The sequence below is a fragment of the Trichosurus vulpecula genome, chromosome 5 (assembly GCF_011100635.1).
Source record: "Trichosurus vulpecula isolate mTriVul1 chromosome 5, mTriVul1.pri, whole genome shotgun sequence".
In the NCBI taxonomy this organism is placed as follows: domain Eukaryota; kingdom Metazoa; phylum Chordata; class Mammalia; order Diprotodontia; family Phalangeridae; genus Trichosurus; species Trichosurus vulpecula.
In genome coordinates, this window is record NC_050577.1 from 203,632,679 (window position 1) to 203,652,582 (window position 19,904).

General features: G+C 36.7%; 1 protein-coding gene across 8 annotated transcripts in view; it reads left to right on the top strand.

Moving 5' to 3' along the window:
* ERC1 (ELKS/RAB6-interacting/CAST family member 1) overlaps positions 1 to 19,904 on the top strand; it is a 404,612-nt gene that overhangs the window by 69,253 nt on the left and 315,455 nt on the right. For all 8 annotated transcript variants that reach the window (XM_036761847.1, XM_036761852.1, XM_036761851.1 and 5 more), the window contains exon 4: positions 13,679 to 14,095. In XM_036761847.1, the coding sequence (XP_036617742.1) occupies positions 13,679 to 14,095 (417 nt within the window). The remainder of the gene's footprint in view (positions 1 to 13,678; positions 14,096 to 19,904) is intronic.

Genomic DNA, 19,904 nt, shown 5'->3' on the forward strand with positions numbered 1-19,904 from the left:
TAGAGGGGGAGACATTAAAAGAAAACAATTAACAGGATATAAGCCAGGATACAAGATTAGGTAATCTGATTTCTAATTGGAGGAAAATTTAGGGGCTCTCTGGGTTGGAAGGGGGAGAGTGAGCAGATGTAATTCTCAGAAATCAGAGCTCAGTCACCCCAAGGAACAAGAAAACAGTAGCTGATTGACCAGTATAGAGATAGTTTCCAGATACGATAGGGCAGTTGGTGGTACAGTAGACAGAGTGCCAGGCCTGGAATCAGGAAGACTCCTCTCCCTGAGTTCAAATCCAGCCCCAGACATTTATTAGTGGTATGATTCTGGGCAAGTCACTTCACCCTGTTTGCCTCAGTTTCCTCATCTGTAAAGTGAGCTGGAGAAGGAAATGGCAAACCACTCCCAATATCTCTGCTAAGAAAACTCCAAATGGGGTCAGGTCCCAAAGTCATGTATGAGTAAAACATGAATGAACAACAAAAATGGATTGCTTGAAATGTATAATTGTGAGGAAATTCCTTGCATCAATCTTCAGATGTGACTGAGTTTCTAGGCAGCAAAACCTGTGTCCTTGGGTAAGTAACAAGTAAGGGGTAGTTCAGAAACAAGCAATGAAGTTTTCTCACAAGACAGAAGTTAGACTAGACCCTTAATTGAATAGAGAGGGAACTAAGCTAGATCCCGAATTGAGTCACAAAATGGAGTCAGTGTGGTTCAGTCAATTCCTATAATTCTCTCTTGGATGTGAAAAAGAAACTTTTCATCTCATTTTCTAATTAACCAGCATTTTTAAAGCACCTACTGTGCTCCAGACACTGCACCTGTCTCGAGTAAGTTCATTAAAGGTAAACTGAAGTACATACTCAAAGAAAAATCAATATATTAACAGTGATACATATAACTCTTAAAAAAGAGGGCCAGACTGCCCACCTCAGTAAGGCCAGTGATCCCAATGAGAAGGGGAGACCTTCTTTATTGACATTCAGGAAAGAAGGGGATCTGGCTGGTCAGGGAATATTACAATAGGCTATAATGAGAAAAGTGGGTTGGCATTTGGGTATGACTAATCAAGACTTTGTATTATGGAACCATCTGCCTCTTGTAATCTTTGTTAGGGGATCAAAACTATCAGACTTGTCCTCTTGGAAGGGTTAAAATCTCCCCTAATTATACAGGGACAGGCAAGGATAGATGACTTGTGTTTTGGGGTGGCACCAAGGTCAGGCTGGTTGGGGTTTACAGAAAACAAACAGCTGTCTCAGGAGCTAATAGTATGAGTGATACCAACATTTTCTTTTAATTATACCTTTAAACTAACTTAGAAGGAAAACTACATTTCTGACATAAAAATGTGGCTTGAGCCAATTATTAAAGGATACAGAATAATTTTAACTTCCTCACACTGAGGATACAAATATGAAAGGCAAACAGCCCCTGACCTTGAGGAGCTTATATATTTTAGGGGGGATAGTGTTGTGTGCATCTATTTACGAAATAGTTATAAGGTAGTTTGATGGGAGTTGTCTCAACCTCTGGGGGGTGGTTCAGGAAGGGATTCTTGTAGGGGGTAGTTGTTAAGCCATTTTGAAGGAAACTGGGGATGCTAGTAGTTTTTATTAATAAGTCATTTCTGTCTTTTTTGTGACCCCACTGGATTAAGTGAGAGTGAAGAGTTGAAGATGGCACCACATCTCTGTGACCAGAAAGATGGTGTTGCTCACTGCAAAAATAAGGAAGTTTCAAAGAGGGTGTGAGAAACGTGCGCACTCTAGAAAGAACAATACTTGTTGTTGAAGCCAGGAAAACTCTTATTTTATTTTACATTCTTGTGCATAGGTAACTCCCTAAAGGAGCACACCTGCTAAGACTAGTAGAAGGCTATTTATTCCCTGTTCCCAATTCGAATTTCCATCCCCTGTTCTCCATTGGCTGGATACAACTTCCTGAACCGTGCCTATTCTATGTTTTTCTCCTAGATGTGTTCCCTCTCCCTTGTCATGCATTGCATGTGCATTCAAATTAGCTTGCCCTGCCCCGGGGGTGTGTGGGTTAATATTAAACAACCCACTAAGCACACATACAAGCTTCTGAACTTCTATTTATTCAGAGGCCTGGTTCTACCAAGTCACAACTCTGGTTGGAACCAATTACATCTGGTTGTCTTTCTTGCAAAACTGGGAGTGTGTAGGTGTCACTCCTGTGGAAGCAGAATCCCTCCTTCTGTTTCTCACAAGGGGATGGGTTTTAGGGAAAGATAGTGAATTATATTTTTGGTAGGCTGAATTTAAGTTGCCTTTAGTACACCCAGTTTGAATAGTTGGTGATGCAAGACTGTACCTCTGGAGAGAGACCAATGTTGTTTTGGGGGTCATCTGTGTAGAGATAAGAAATCCATGGAACTTGATGGGATCACTAAGTGAGAGAATATAGAGTGAAAAAAGAAGAGATGCTAGGACAGTGCCTTTGGGAGTGTTGATTTGGATGATGAACTAGCGACGGAAACTAAGGAATGGTCAGTGGTAAGATACAGATCAGGACAACTGGAGATGGCTCCCTGATGGCTGAGTAGGAGGAAAATCTAGAGAGAGCAGTATCTCTTTAATGTAATGAGAACCTTGATAGTCTGTTGAATGTGAAGAAGGTGGGGAAGATGGTGGAGTAGGTCAGAAAACTTTGGGCACTCCAAATTCTTCCACAAAAAAAGATCATTGCCTCAAAGTGAATGTAGAGCTGCGGAAATAAACAAAAGTCAGGGTAAAGCATTTGTCCTCCTAAGACAACTTAAGAAGATCTCCAAGAAAGATTCAATATACTTATGGGGGGGTGGTGGGATCAGATGGCTGAGTTGTTGCTGCTGCAGTTGTTTGTCCTTCTTGAAGAGGACTTTGACATCAGGAGATGGCCCTGAATGCAGTAGGAGACCATGGCCTTTTTAAAGCTAAGGTCTCAGTTTGACTGAGGCAATGTCCACTCAGTGATTAAGGGGAGGTAAGAATTGAATACAGAATGGCCTCCTTTACCTAGTCAAAAAAAAATATATCAATCTGGGAAGAGAAGACCCTCAGGGTTTCTGGCCAAAACCTAAACAATTGCTATTTACATTCACTCAGAGCAGTCAGGGCCCAAACAATGACCCTATGGGCTTGGGCCACATTTGTTGGCCAAACATTGAGAGCCTAAGCCACTTGGGTTTAAGGCGTGGTCCTTATGAAAGAAATCTAGCCCTTAAATCCCGAGATATCTTTTGAGGTTTGATCAATGAAAATTGACATTCCTTTGGGCAGAGCATCTGCAGATAAGGGTATGATTTGTGGACCAAGGGAGAGGAATGAAGAAACGGGAAGGGAGAAGCAGCTGTGTTGTTAGGTCCCCAGTGGGGCAGCTCATTCTGCTCATAGGTTGTTGTTTGATCTTTGTTCTTGAAAGAGGACCATGACATCAGGAAGGTGATGCTATGACTTGCAAGTGAATTGGATTTAAGTGAGGGACTTCCTTGCAAAGGTACCAGCCTCACTTTCTCCTCCCAAGCCATCTGGCTCCAATGGTTAAGACATAGATCAGGACAACTTGAGATGGCCTCCTGATGGTTGAGTAGAAGATTGAAGCACCTTCCACTGTCAAGGATGCCAAGCACAGCTGTGCTGTCCAGATGTAGTCCTGGGCTGTGGCTGTGGGGGAGAAGGAGCTAGCACATGCCTGGTGAGTGCAATAGCAGAGGGGTGGGGGACCCTTGCAGGAGAGCAGAGTCCCTGGTTTCAGTTCTAGGGCAGAGAAGACAGTTGAAGTTTATAGCTACCAGGGGGACCACAGGGAGCAAGAGTGTTTGCAGGACAGAACGGTTGGGGGGAGGCGCCCTATCTGGGGCTTTGTGGTAGAGAGGAGTGATCAAGGTTGGGCTCCAGGACAGAGCTCAGAGAATAACAATAAGAAGGACCTGAGGCTTGGGGCATGGTTCCACATACCTCTGGACTAGAACCTGATTATAATACGAAGCTGCTAAAAATAAAATAAAAATGAGTAAGCAAAAGATTAAGAACCCAATCATAAATAGCTGTTACGGGGATAGAGAAGATCTGGGTTCAAATTGATAGGAAGATAGTGGAAATAAAAAAGCCACTCCTTTTTCCGTGGGGAATGTCAAAAGGTCACAAGCCCAAAAGGAGTTCTTGGAAGAACTTAAAAAGTACTTTGAAATTCAAATAAGAGAGATTCAGGAAAAATTAGAAAAAAAAAATAAGATCAAGAAAATTATGAAAAGAAAGTCTGCCAACTAGAAATAATCAAAAATTTAAGGAAGAAAATAATTGCTTGAAAATTAGAAATTAGCAAGGGGAAGCTAGGATGTTATAAGACACCTAGAAATAATGAAATCAAAGGAATGAAAAAATGGAAGACAATGTGAAACATCTCATCAGAAAAACAACTGAGCTGGAGAACAGATTGAAGAGAGACAATATAAAAATTGTCAGACTACTGGAAAGTTATGATCAGAAAAAGAATCTTGATACAGTATTACAAGAAATTATTTAGGAAGATTGCCCTAAAGTTCTAGAACGAGAATGTAAAGCATAAATAGAAATAATCCATTGATCACTCCCTGATCCCAGGAGGAAAACTTACAGGAATATCATAGCCAAGTGTCAAAGCTCCCAGGTTAAGGAAAATATTGCAGGCAACAAGAAAAAAATTTAAATATTGCAGAGCTACTATTAGGATTGCACAACACCTAGCAGGTTCTGTGATTAAGGACTGTAGGTCTTAGAACACTATTTTGTAGAGCAAAAGAGCTGGGGTTACCACTAAGGGTAACTTACCCTGCAAGGTTAAGTACAATCCTCAATGAAAAAACATGGATATTTAACAAATTGAGAGACTTTCGGGTATTTTTGACAAAAAGAGCAGAACTCAATGGAAAATTCAGTATATAAGATCCAGGAGAAATATAAGGTAAACATTGAAGACCAGTTACAAGGGACTCAATGAGGTCAAACTGTTCATATGTGAAAATGTTATCAGTACTCTTATGACTGTCATTATTTGGGTAATTTGAAAGAAAGGTTTGGGTTGGGCTGTGTATGATGGAGTGATTCTAAAAAAAACAACTGTGTTGGAAGAGATGAAAAGGAGTAATTATTTTATGCAAGTGAGGCTTAAGAGGAAAACTTGATATAGAAGAAGCAAGCGAGGATGAAGGGTTGGTAGTGCTAGAGTCTTACTGTCATTGGAAATGGGTTAAAGGGGAACAATGTTAAATCCAGAAGGGTATAAAAGTTTTAGAAGAAATGAGGGCTTGGAGATAGGATAAAAAAGGTACTCAGAAGACTGTGTAGATTAAGGTGTTGGGGGGACAAGGAGAAACCTTTAGAGAGGTAGATTAAGGTGGAGGGAGAGGATAAGGGCAGGGACTCCTAGAGGGATGGGTAGATTAAGGAATTGGAGGATAATCTAGGGGGTAGAAGTAAATTGGGTATGAGGAGGGATAGGATAAATAGGGCAGGAAGGATAGTGAGGAAAAATAGAATGGAGGGAGATACACAACAGCTAATTATAACTTTGAATGCGAATGGGAATTTACCTATGAAGCAGCAGAATGGTAGTAGAACAGATTAAAAACCCGAATTCAGTAATTTGAGGAAAAAATAAAAATGAGAGATAGACACAGAGTTAAAATAAAGGGCTGAAGTAGAAGTTGTTATTTAAAAAAAGCAGGGGTAGTAATCATGATCTCAGACAAAGTTAAAGCTAAAATAGATTTAATTTAAAGAGAAAAATAGGGGAACTGTACTCTCTGTCACCAGTATTATTCAATATTGTTTTAGACCATTTCAAATAACTAGACAGTATAAAATACCTGAGAGTATACCTGCCAAAACAGCCACAGGAACTACATGAACATAAATATATAACACTCTTTATACAAATAAAGTCAGATTTAAATAATTAGAGAAATATTTATTATTCATGGGTAGACAAAGCCAAATATAATAAAAATGACAAATTTTCCTAACCTATATATTCAGTGCCACCCCAGTTAAGTTACTAAGAAAATTATTTTACCAAGTTAGAAAAAATAGTAAAGTTCATTTGGAAGAAAAAAATTTTTGGAAAAAAATGTAAAGGAAGGAGATTCAGCAGACGTGTGTGTGTGTGTGTGTGTGTGTGTGTGAGATAAGGCAAAATATCAAAATTATCTGGTACTGGCTAAAAAAATAGAAAAGTAGATAAGTGGAGCAGAGAAAATATACGATACACAGTAGTAAAGAACTGTTATAACTTTGTGTTTGACAAATGTTTAAGTTTTTGTGATAAGAATTCATTGTTTAGTAAATATCGTTGGGAGATCTAGAGCCCAGAATGGGCTCCGAATAGATACATGATCTAGACAGAGGGAGATATCACAAGAAAATTAGAAGAACATGGAACACATTACCTCAGACTTATGGACAGGCTAATAATAAGAAACAAGTGATGGACAGCGTTGTTGAGGTATAAAATGGATAATTTTGAGTAGTTTAAATTAAAAAGTTCTCTTATAAATTAAACCAATATAGCCAAAATTAGGAGCAAAGCAGAAAATTTCACAGTCTCTCAGATAAAGGTCTCATTTCTCAAATATGTAAAAAAATTTTGTCAAATTTATAAGATTACATGCCATATCCTAATTGATAAATGGTCAAGGGATAGGAAAAGGCAGTTTTTTGATGAAAAAAGCAAAACTGTATTTAACAACATGAAAAAAGACACTAAATCGTTATTGATTAGAGAAATGCACATTAAAACAACTTTGAGATATCATCTTATACCTGTCAGATTGACTAAAGTGATAGATGCCTTTCATTTATAGAATGACTAAACAAGCTGTGATATGTGATTGTGATGGAATACTACTGTAATATAAGAAATGATGAGCCACTTGATTTAGAAAAACATGGGAAGACTTGGACCTATGAAGGAAGATGCTATCCATCTCCAGAGAAAGAACTGTCAAATAGAAATATGTATAGTATGGTCTTTATATATACACATATGTGTGTGTGTATGTATATGTATATGTGTGTATATGTTTATAGATATGTCTGTATATGTATATATCTATATATTCATCTTTAATAGTAGCCTTCTCTAGAGTAGAGGGAGAGAGGGAGAAAGAAAATAAAATAAAAAGTGCATAGCAGAGAACAAAAGAAAACCTGGAGCTGGGTAGCTTTGAAAACAATGTGTAATATCTATTACATAGGTTTTCTTGAAATGGAAATGTATCATTCTGTATTGAATTCTTATGTTTTGCTGTATACATGGAAATGTTTTTTTTCTTTGCTCATTTTGTATTTAAGTTTAAAATGAATATTTTTTTTTAAAGTGTGAAGGACATTTTAATCTCAAATCTTTTTCACTTAGCAAATATTTTTTAAGCTTCTACTATGTTCCAGTCACTGTGTCCTCAAAGAGCTTAGGTACTATTGGGGGGGGATAATGTCATAAACCTTTGTTTACACAATAGATGCAGTCTTCAGCATTCATGCATTTAACTTGTTTGACCCCAAGCATTTGTGTTATTTTATTGGTAATCTTGTTTTCACTTTTTTGTTGGTAGCCACGCACATTCATGCTAATGCACAGTAGAGAAAAAAGTGAGAGGCATGATGAGTGCAAGTTTATGGAGCACCTGGTATCCTACTAGAGCTCACCATGCACTTGTTGCATATTTTCGTTGTTTGCCTTTAAAACTCAAGTTTTATTTGCAGTTATGCTCCCAAAGTATAGTGCAAGTGCTTTGGGCTCTAAGGTGAGGTTGAGACCTCATCAGTCTTGGTGTCTTCAGACGGCAGCAACCAGAGTCCCAGCATCTTCTGCCTTGGTTTTCAGAGGGTGGCCAAGGTAGAAAAGTTTACAACAGTTTAGTATCCACCCTCACACTGCCATCTGATACAATGAAAAGTAAGATTCAGGCTAAAAAAAGTTTTAGTTTTAAGAATTTTTATTTGCTGTGCAGCATTTATGGTACTATAAATTTCGTGTGTTATGAAAAGTGAATATTATGTCAAATCAATGTGGTTTTTTTTTTTGAGATGTTAGATTAAAAGGTCACAGAATTTTAGCGATTACTAGTGAGAAAAATGTTTTGCATGTTGCTAATTTTATTTTTCTGTACTGAATTTTGTGAATTATGTCATGGTTACTGTGTTAGGAAAAGTATCTGCTTTCATAATTAATGTTTTGTTATAAATAAGTTTATTCAGAAAAGTGTATTTTCAGCAATCTCTAGTTAAAAATTACAGGTTTTGATGATTGTGTGAACCTAGCCTCCTATTTTCCATAGGTTCAATGCACTAGTATTTGCGTTTTTTTACTTTTGTGCTGTTTTCTAAGATAATTATTGCTATGAAAATTGAGTATTGACTATTTGGCGGGAGAAGCCAGTAGTAGGTGGAGGATCACAAGAAGATAATATGTGGGAGGAGAGGGTGGCTAGCAGGATCAGAAACAGCAAAAAGGTCAAAGTAGATTAAGGATTGAGCAAGGGCTTGTATACGTGACATTTTGGAAATCATTGGTCACTTTGGAGAGGGAAGTTTCAGTAGAGTGATAAGAAGCCAGCCTGAAAAGGGTTGAAGGGATTGTGAGAGAAGTGGAATCAGTAAATCAGCTTTTTCTAGGAGTTTGGCTGACAAAGGGATGAGAAATATACAGCAAAATCATTGCTTGACAACTATTAAATAACTTGTATTAAGTAAATTTCTGGAATAGAAAGGAAGTTTTTTTTTTTTAATTTTCTTTTAGAGGTCTGAGCAGTACTACTGTCATTGAGTTAATAAAAATTGAGTTTCCTACAGATTTAAATCCCTGTTTCAGCCTTAAGTCTGTTTACTAAGAACATTGTTGCAAGCATCTTTGTAGGGTAGACTAATGTTTTTCTGTCTTGCAAAATGAGTTTAAAGCGTATAACAATTCTTTATTATAGTGGTTCACTTCCAGGTGTTAGCCTAGCCAACTGTCATTCTGATTCTGAAGCTTTTTGCAACAAAGGTTGTAACTTCTGTTATGGGAGCATGATAAAGGATGATTTGCAGATTAAGTTATTGAATTACATGTAGTTCTTTAAAATTAAATCCTTTTTTCTCCTCTCAAAATAACCAAGTATATGAACTCTATAGAACTTCTACAGTATCAGAGACCATGTTGTGGAAGACTTAGCTCTATGACCTCTGAAACTTGCCCTTGGAGGCTTCCCTTACTCCCATCCTTAATGAAGAGTGTTTCAAGTGGCAGTGTCCAGCTAGGATTCGCTTTACTCTCCAGGCATCATCTTCTCATGCCCTTCATTGGCTCAGATCCTAAACTTCCAAGCACCCCTCCTTTTCTCCTTTTGAAACCATCAGTATTACCATTGATTCTAGAAAGCATATCTCTCCTATCCCTTTTCCCCTTCTGCTAACCATACTTTTAACTTCCTAAACCAAAATGCCTTGGCCACCAACTCCCTTCTAAGTATTGTCTTCTGTTAGAATATAAACTCCTATTGATGGCAAAGACAGTCTAGTTTTGTATTTGTACTCTAAGCCTTGACACATAGTACATGCTTGCGTGACGCATCCTTTTTCTTTTAGTAGTTTATTTTTTAATTAAAATTTTAAATTCTGAATTTTACAAACACCAGAAAAAGATCACGTCTATGTAGAACACATAAAGAAACTATGAATCTCTTTTCCATATGGTTTGCTTTTATATGTATTATATATGCATATATGTATATCATAAATGCACATTCATATATGTATATTATATTTTACACACATTATATATGTAAAATAAATTTAACATATTACTTTCAAAATTGTCCTGCTTATCTCTACTTCTGAACTTGGCTGGTTCTCTTCTCCCCTGTGCACTTTTCAGGTTATTTCTCTGGTCTTTTCTCTTTTTTCTTTCTTTTTTCCTTATTACCCTCTCTTCTCTTTCCTTAGTGCTCTCTTTCCAATTAAAAATAGAAGGAAAAGATACTCAAACCAAATAAGCATAGTCTAAATATAACCCACAAGGTGGCCTTATCCAAAAATGCACATCTACCTCCATGTCTTGCATCTATCCTCCCTGTCAGGAGGTGGGTAATATACTTCACTGTAAGTCCTCTGGAAATGTGTTTGGTCATTGCTTTGATCAGTTTGACAAGAGTCTTTTGAAGTTTTTATAGGTTTTTTTTTTTCGGTTTTTTTTTTTTGGAGGGGATAAGACAGGGCAATTAGGGTTAAGTGACTTGCCCAAGGTCACACAGCTAGTGAGTGTGTCATGCATCTGAGGTCAGATATGAACTCAGGTCCTCTTGTCTCCAGGGCCGGTGCTCTACTCACTGCGCCACCTAGCTATCCCGGGTTTTTATAGTTTTTATCTTACAAATAAGAGTCTTTAGTGTTGACAGTTACTAAATTATTCTCCTGGTGCTGCTCTTGTCACTCTGTATCTTCTTATTGTTCTAACTTCCCAGCATTCTCTGAAATAGTCTTTTTTGTTTCTTATGGGGAAATGATATTTTTAAGTAATAAGTTTTAATTGAGGTTTTGTTTTTTACAGCACTGTGGTTTCTACCAGCAGTCCTTTCCCCTACCCCTCCTTGAGAGCCATCCCATGTAATAAGGACAAAAAAAGAAAAAAGTAGAAAAAATCAGCTTAATTGATTTTTGGAATCTGTTATTGAAGTTTAAAAAGTCTGAAACTACGTACAATGTAGAACATCTGTGGACCTTCTGCCTCTGTAAAGGGGTGGATTTGGAATGCCTTCTCGTATCTCATCTTTGAGTTTATAATTTTGTAGTATTCACTTCTAATTTTTTTGTGTTTGTGGTTCTTTCCATTTACATTATTGTAGTCATTGTACATATTATTTTCTTGGCTCTGCCTGCTTCCCTCTGCATTAGTCCATACTTTTCTATATTCTTCATATTTGTCATTTCTTATGCACAGCAATCTTCTATTACATCCATATGCCACAATTTGTTAAGTCATTCTCTAACTGTTGAGCATCTACTTTGTTGCCAATTCTTTGCTATCACAAAAAAAAATGCTGTTTTAAATATTTTGGTATATATCAGGTCTTTGGGGTATAAGCCCAGTAATGGAATCTCTGGGTCAAAAGATATGGACATTTTTAGTTACTTTATTTGCATAATTCAATATTGCTTTCCAAAATGGTTGTATGGATTTACTGTTCCACCAGTAATGCACCAGGATGCCTAACTCATCCAACATTGGCTAGTTTTTGGTTCCAAGATGCCTGCATAAACTTGATGGCTCTTTGCAAATATTCATTCTGCTGCTGTTTTTTGAAGATTCTTCCAGGCTGGGTTACTCCCAGTCTGTAACAGAGTAATTTAAATGCCTCTACCTGCAGCATACTAGGGAGAACTCTGTCCCTTCACAGTACAACTTTATGAGGTCTATGCAGCTATTCTGAAACTTCTCTTTGACCTGTAGGGAATTAGTTCGTTTTCAGGCTTACAATTTTAAAACAGGTGTCAGGAAAACCGGAGAAACAGACGTAGTCAGGTAGCTAGGTGGCACAGTGGATAGACCACTGGGCTTGGAGTCAGGAAGTCATTTTGTTGTGAGGCTCAAATGAGATAATATTTATAAAAAGTGCTTAGCACAATACCTGGCACATAGTAGGCACTGTGTTATTCCTTTTTTTGCTAAATGAATACTTGCTATACCAAATTCAAATATTTACACTAAAGCATATGTCAAATGTTAGCTATAATCAAGTTCTACTTCAGCTGCAGTGAATAATTTGCTGATGAGTACAATAAATATTTCTATTAACATGAAAATACATATTCAAGATCTGATATATACACATGTGTGTAGATATATGTGTGTGTACATACATATATATTTGTAGAAAGTAATTTTTGAAGTTGTTAAAATATTTCCTTCATGGAAAAATTAGTCCTGTACTGCCTTAACTTCCTTTTTTTGGGCAAGAAAAGGAAACTAGAGTTTGCAACAATTATATGGTAGATAATATGGGTATTATTGTAGCTGTTTTACAGATGAGAAAATTGAAGCCTAGAGAACTTAAGTAACCAACTAAGGTCAAGTAGTAACAGTAAGGGAGACCAGAGAATAAAATCTAGGTGTTTTTAGACACCGTGTATTCAGGTAATAGAGTCTTCCACTTAACATTGCTTTTTTTCCTTGTATGGCTCATTTTATGATGATTAGTCTCTTTAGAATATAGAAGCTGACTAGTTAGGTCTCACATATGGCCAAGGCCTCAGTTTCCAAAGTCAGTTGCTTATTTTTATTAGCTTATGTTCTATTGTTTAACTATTAAGACAAATGAAGGATTATTACTTATTTTTTTACTTTTTAATTACCAGACATGTAAAATTGACTTCTGTAGTTTATGGAAACTAGTTATTACTTCTTAGGAATGAATCATAATTTTAAAGTAATAAGTACGTCTACTTGTTTTTAAAATTCATTTCTACAAGCATTTATTGTCATAGTGCTATATGCAAGTGATATATTACTATAAAATGCTGTGGATACAAAGATAAAAAGAGTTCTACCTCAAGGAACTTAACTTCTGCCGACAGAATGCAGTGTGTTCACGTATATAAATATGAAGGATGTTCAAAATAATATAAAGTAATTTCAAGGTTGAGAGTGTTGATAATTGGTGGGTTCAGAAAAGGTGGCACCAGAATTGTACTATGAAGGATGCCAATGTAGGAGGAATAACTAACATTTGTATGCCAGAGTTTGGGTCCAAAGATGTCTTGATCGACTCTTATGTTGGGCTGATCGAATTAGATGACTTCTAATAGGGATAAATTTAAAGTTTTAAGATTGAAAGAAGGAGACAGAGGATGAAGGGCACAGAGATCATGACATATAAGCACTGGTAAAAGGAACTGGAGAAGAAAAGTCTTAGCAAGTACAGAATAGTGCTCTCTTAAATATTCAGGGGTATTAGATTTGCCCTTCTTGTCCCCAGAAGGCAGAATTAGGAGTAATGGGTAGAACTTGGAATTATTTAAATAGTCTCGTTGGTAGTTTTTAAGCATATGCTGGATGATAATTTATTGTATAGATTGCAGCGGGGATGTTAATGTACATTTTGGACTAAACCCCTGTGGTTCCTCTGAACTCTATAGTAATAAGCGCATCCATTGTGATTTGGTGAATTGAGTCTTATACGCGCGCGCGCGTGCGTGTGGTGTGTGTGTGTGTTTGTGTGTGTGTGTGGTGCTCTGCCCCTTTTCAATTAAATGTCATCAGTGGTTTTGTTAATGTTTATGTTACCTGTTTATATACGGTTACAGTTGTTTAGCCTCTGCTGTTGATATGCAGGAAAAATTTTTTTTGCGTAATTTCCTGGGGTATTTGTGACTACACTGATGCCCTAGAATACACATATAGAAGATAAATTACTCTTGTATATTTTGAGAGATTTTATATCCTTTCAAAATTATTAATGGTACTGTTGACATTTTGCAGATCAGTCTTTCTCCCCTTCATTTGAGGATAAAATAAGAAGAAAGACTATATTTCCAGTGTAAAGTGTAGGGTTGTGAGAAATGCCCATAATTATTCCTAGCTTCCCCAAAGGATCTAAGTAACCCTGTTGTTGCTCAATAGCAAATCACTGATTTAGGACTTTTGGTATTTTTTGTCATTAAAGCACATGCAGATGACAATCCAGGCTCTCCAGGATGAATTGCGGATCCAGAGGGACCTAAACCAGCTATTTCAGCAAGACAGTAGTAATAGAGCTAGTGAACCCTTAACAGCAGAGCTGACAGAGGAGAACTTTCAGAGGCTACATGCTGAACATGAGAGGCAAGCTAAAGAACTCTTCCTTCTTCGTAAGACCCTCGAAGAAATGGAGCTGCGCATTGAGACTCAGAAACAAACACTGAATGCACGGGATGAGTCCATAAAAAAGCTCTTGGAGATGTTGCAGAGTAAAGGACTGTCTGCCAAGGCTACTGAGGAAGACCACGAGAGAACAAGACGCCTGGCTGAGGCAGAGATGCATGTACACCACCTGGAAAGTCTCCTGGAACAAAAGGAGAAAGAGAGCAATATGTTGAGAGAGGTGAGTGTCTAACTTCTTCGTTGTCTTTGTCCTTATTTTGTCTTTTGCTAGCATCTCCTCCTAGACACAGTTATCTGTTTTGTTTTCCTAGGGGAAGTAGGCATCAGCTTCTGTGTTGAATTTTCAGTGATATTTATTCTATCTCACCTACCAAGCAGGGGATAACATTTTCTTGTCTGTATGCTAATTGAAAGTAGGCTGTTATCTCTAGATTTTTTTTGAATCTAAGATTTAGGCACTCAGTTTCTTGTGACCTCTTACATTGTTCTTTATGTGGACCTATAGAAAAGCTGACTGTTAAGAAAAGCTGATCATTGTTCAATTAAAACATGAATAAAATAAAACAAACAACCACTTATACTTAAGAGAGTACAGAAAAAGATCTTGGCAGTTATAATGAATGGTTGCCCTGTGGTTTCCATGGAAATAGCTACCTTAACTGTAAAAGAGCATTTGATAAAACCATCCACCACTAGGTTGGTATAGCCAGAAAAGTTATATATAAAAGAATAGTGTCACACATTTAAAGAGAAATTCAGTCTTCATCTAATCTTTTTTGAGTTTAAGCAAAACATAAATGAAAACTATTCATCTTTCATAGGAAAAAAGCATAATTAATAGCAACAATAATCCATCTGTGATTGATTAGTGTGTTACTTTCATTTGCACATAACAAGACCCTTTTAGTCTGTTAGCCTAAAAATGCCATCCTTTGTAACTAAAAGAGTAGAATGTTTTCTGAAATTGTTATCTGTAATATCTACTTGAAATTTCTTTAGTGGTCCGTTCTAGTTGAACACAAATGGGCCTTATATTTTTCAGTTTTTTTTATGTTTCTCTGTGAAGCATTAAATATAATTATATATAATGTTTTAGAAGCTCTGCCTTCACTCTGGCTTCAAAGTGGAGGAAAACCTTTATAAATATACATCCTCATAGGATTTAGAACTAGAAGGGACCCCATGCATCTAGTGAAAATGTCTTCATTTTATAGATGAGACCTAAAGTGATGGTTAATCAGATGTCATGAGAATATTTCTTTGGAAGAAAAAAAACCACTGCATACTGTACATGTAAAATAGGATTACTATTTGGGATGTTTGTTGAACACTCCTAGGAGTAATCACTTTAATTTGATTTGGTGAATAGGTTCCTAGGAATAATAGAGCTAATGATATCATGCGGGTGATTTGACTCAAGGATTTACTTGCAGTTCCTCTTTATAGCTTTTTAATTTTTTTTTAAACAGAAAAGATACTCGCCCTTATACTGCATGCTGTAATGAAGTTAACCCTCTAAAGAATTGTCAAGCTTTTGAAGATTAAGATATTTCTCAGTTAAAAGTGAGAATAAATTAAAGTTTCCTCTTTAAACTAAAAGAAAAAAATATAAGAAAACTGAATATTAGGGTATTTAAGAATTTATTAAAAGGAAAGCTGTGGCAATAATATTTTAGGGAAAGATAGAATAGCTACTTCTGAAAGGTGATCATAGCTAGGTAGCTAAATTTTAGTACAAAAAAAGAGAAAAATTTTACACAATGTAGTGTGGTCCAAATATATTTAAATTCGGTATCCCCTTAAATCTCTGCAAATTGGAACTAGTAGGTCTCTAGTGGAGGGAGGGCTATTCCTTTTACCACCCCCAACCCCCATTATTACCTAGTATTTATATTTTGAGTCATGTATTCACTATACCATTTTATTTGTCTTTTAGCATTTATTATTACATGGTCAATTCTCAAAAGATTCTTGTATAATTGGGAGTGTTTTACACTGAATAGGGAAACATGAAAGAAAGGATGTGAAAGGGCGATAAGAGGAAGGGTAGATTAAGGGAAAAGCAGCTGGTGGCACAGCAGATAGAATACTGGGAATCACGAAGTCTCATCTTCCTGAGTTCAAATCTGGCCTTAGACACTTACTAACTGTGTGATCCTGGCAAGTCACTTAATCTGTTTGCTTCAGTTTCCTCATCTGTAAAATGAGCTGGAGAAGGAAATGACAAACCACTCCAATATCTTTGGGGTCACAGAGAGCCAGACAAGAATGAAAAACAACTGAACAGCCAAAGCAGAGCATTACTCTCTTTAACAGAAGGGACAGGATTAGTATATAGGGAAATACTCATTTTGTGATATTAACTGTGAATTTGAATGGTATCCCTTGAATAAACCCCCTTTTCTTCTCTAACATTTCCACCATTCTAGTAGTGTGGGCTCTCATCTTCTCATACTTGTATGCAGTAACTTGCTGGTGAATTTGCCACCTCAGTTTTCCTCCCAGCTGCAATACATTTTCCATTCAGCCTCAAAAAGTGATTTTCCTTTTAAAACACAGGTCTGATTTCTCCCCCCCCCACCCCAAACCTCCCCTATCTCCAATTCCCTACCCCCAATTAAACTCCAGTTACTCCCTTTTGTCTCCAGGAGCAAATACAAAATGCTCTGTCATTCAAAGTCCTTCATAACCCAGGTCCCTCCTTCCTTTCCAGTCTCTTTATACCTTACTCCCTGACACATATTCTGCAATCCAGTGACACTGGCCTTCTGGCTGTTTCGCAAACAAAACACTCCACCTCTTGGCTCTAGGCATTTTCTCTGACTGGCCTTTATGCCTTTATTCCTGCCCTTCTTTTTTCTGCCTACTTACCTCCCTGGCTTCCTTTAAGTCCCAACTGAAATCCCATTTTCTATGGGAAGTTTTCCCCAACCCCTCTTAATTCCAGTGCTTTCCCTCTGCTAGTTATTTTCTATCTATCCTGTATATAGTTTGTTTTGTATATATTCGTTTGCTTGCTATCTCAGAGTGCAGAGTCCAGAAACACATTCAAAACAGAAAAATACACATAGAATTAAAATAAAGGACTGGAACAAAATCTGTTTTGCTTCAACTGAAGTAAAAAAGGCGAGGGATAGCAATCATACTTTGAGTCAAGGCAGCAGCAAAAATAGACTTTATTAAAAGAGAAAAACGGAAACTACATTTTGTTGAAAGGCACAAAGAAAATTAATATTAAACATGCATGCACCAGATTGCATAGCATCTGAATGCTTAAAGTTTACATGAATTACAAGGAGAAATTGATAGTAAAATTACAATAGGAGGAAATCTCTACTTAACCTCTTTCATACTGTGATTAATCTAATCACAAAATAAATGAGAAGGAAAGATCCGAATAGAATTTTAGAAAAGTTACCTCTGATAGACCTAAAGGTCTATTAGATTACTAAATGGGAATAGAAATGAATTGATCCAATTTGTCAGCTGTGCATGGAAACTTTAAAAACTGACTATGTTTTATGGCATTAAAAGCTCAAAAACCAATGTAGAAATCAAAATATTAAGCCTGTATTTAAGGACCATGAGGCAATAAAAATTATGTTAGAGGGCTGCTGAAAGAATGAAAAATTAATTAAAGACTTAATATTGTAAACAATGCATGAGGCAGAGAACAAATCATGGCAGCAGTTGGTGATTTCATTAAAGATAGCATTTCAGAATTTTTGGGATGAAGACAAAGCAGTCTTTTGGGGAAAATATACATGCCTAAACACTTTCATCAATAAAAGAGAAAAACAGTGGGTTGGGCATACAATTAAAAAAAACTTAGAAAATAAACAAATGAAACTCCAGTTAAACACCAAAATAGAAATCCTGAAATTCAAAGAAGAGATTAATAAAATTGAAAGCAAAAAAACAAAAGAGAAGAATTTAATTAGTGAATAGCACTAGATACTTGCTGGTTTGGGGGACAAAAAATATCTTAGACAAACCATTAGCTAATTAGATTAAAAAAGGAAAGAAGAAAACCAAATTACCAGTACTAAAAAGGTGAACTCAAAATTAAAAAAATACATTATTAGAAACTAGTTCACCTAGTTGTATGCCAGTAAACTGACACTCTATATAAAATGGATGAATATTAACAAAAACATAACAAAAACAAAAAAAGAAATAGAGCGCTTAACAAATTCATAGAAAGAAATTGAAATTATATATGGTTTCTCAAAAACAAAACAACTCTGTATGATATGAGTTTATAAGCAAATTCTCTCAATTATTATATAATAATCCCCAAATTACAGGACTTTTTGAAAAAGTGGGGGCTGGAAAAGAGTCTATCAAATTACTTATTTGATACAAATATGGTCTTCATGCCTAAGCCAAGAAAAAGAAAACTTGTACCCATTGGATTGGCAAAGTGAATAAAAGGAAAGTGACATGTTGGAGATTTGTGTGAAAGTAGGTCCATTGATAGACTGTTCTTGTAGTTGTGACTTGTTCCAGCTATTCTGGAAAGAAATTTGGAACTGTTCCCCAAAAGTTACTAAAGCTTGCTTACCTTTTGTCCTAATGATAGGATTGCTAGGCCTATCCCTCGAGGAGATCAATGAAAAAGAAAAAAGACCTGTATATACCAGAGTTATAGCAGCTCTTCCCCACTGCTCCTCCATGGCTGCCCCTCCCCCACCTCAGCTGAGGACTTTGCCTCATATTTTTTCAGGAAAAAACAGGCCATTCACCTTGAGTTTCCAACTACATCATTCCACCAAAACTGCTCTCACCAAAGTTACTGATTGCCCAATCCTGTGCTCAATGTCCTTTTCTCAGTCCTTGTTCTCCTTGTTGTTGCAACCCTTAACAGTTTTGATCACCCTTCCTGATATAGTAGGTGCTTAATAAATAAATATTTATTTATAAATGGTCTTTCTAATCCTTAGTGTTTAGCATAGTGCCTGACACTTAGTAGGTAGGTACTTAATTGACTGAGTACTCAAACCAGTGAAATCAAAGGTCTTTGAGTTATTGTAGGTTATACTATATATTACTTAGGAAACATTAATGTGGAGTTGGGCTCAACATCAGGAGATCTAGACCAGGGGTTCTTAACCTGTGTTCCATATACTTAAAAAAAATTCTTTCGATAACTGTATTTCTATATAATTATTTTCTTTGTCATCCTATATGTTTTATTTTATGTATTTAAAACACATTATTCTCAGAAGGCGTCCGTAGCACAAAAATGGTTAAGAATCCCTGATTTAGAAATTTTGTTCACTAATGACAGAAGTTTTTTAAGTGGCCTTTTTTTGGTCTGAGTGATAAAATGGAATTCTCATCTGGTAAAATTTTATCAGGCTACAATTGCGTGTCTTGATTTTCTAGATAAAAACACAGTGATTTTCCAGTTAAAAATTGCTCCATCCTTGAAAAACATGCAATTTAAAGCAAAAAAAGCCCCAAAAAACAAAAACTCGAAACAAATAAAAATCCACCCAGCATATTCTCTTTTGTTGGGAGATTCTGGACTCCTTATCTTCATCCAGTCTTCTACTCTTCCAATTTGGTTGATGTGAAAATGACGCCATCTAGTGGGCAACCTTCAAACAGCAGTAGGTTCGTTCCAGCAAACTAATGTAAAAATAAAGCAGAGCCAGAGTGTGCCCACAGCCAAACAAACCTTGTCTGGTGAGATCATAGACATTTAGGGCCATTGGCTGCTGAGTGGATTAAGGTCTTGACTTGGAGGTAAGAGGACCAGTGTTCAATTCATGCCCCAGGTAGTTACTAGTTGTGCAAGCCTGGGCAAATCACTTGGCCTCTTCATACCTCATTTTCCTTATCTGTAAAATGAAAGGATTAGACTTAGGGACTTCTAAGGGCCCTTCCTCTGTGAATATGAGACCCTGTGACCCTCTCATCCCTAGCAGTTATGAGGTTTACTAGGAGTGGGAGATAGAGAAGGTAGAGTAAGAAGAAAGGAAAGGAGAAGAGGAGAGGGCGCAGGAGACTTAGGCAGTCATTAA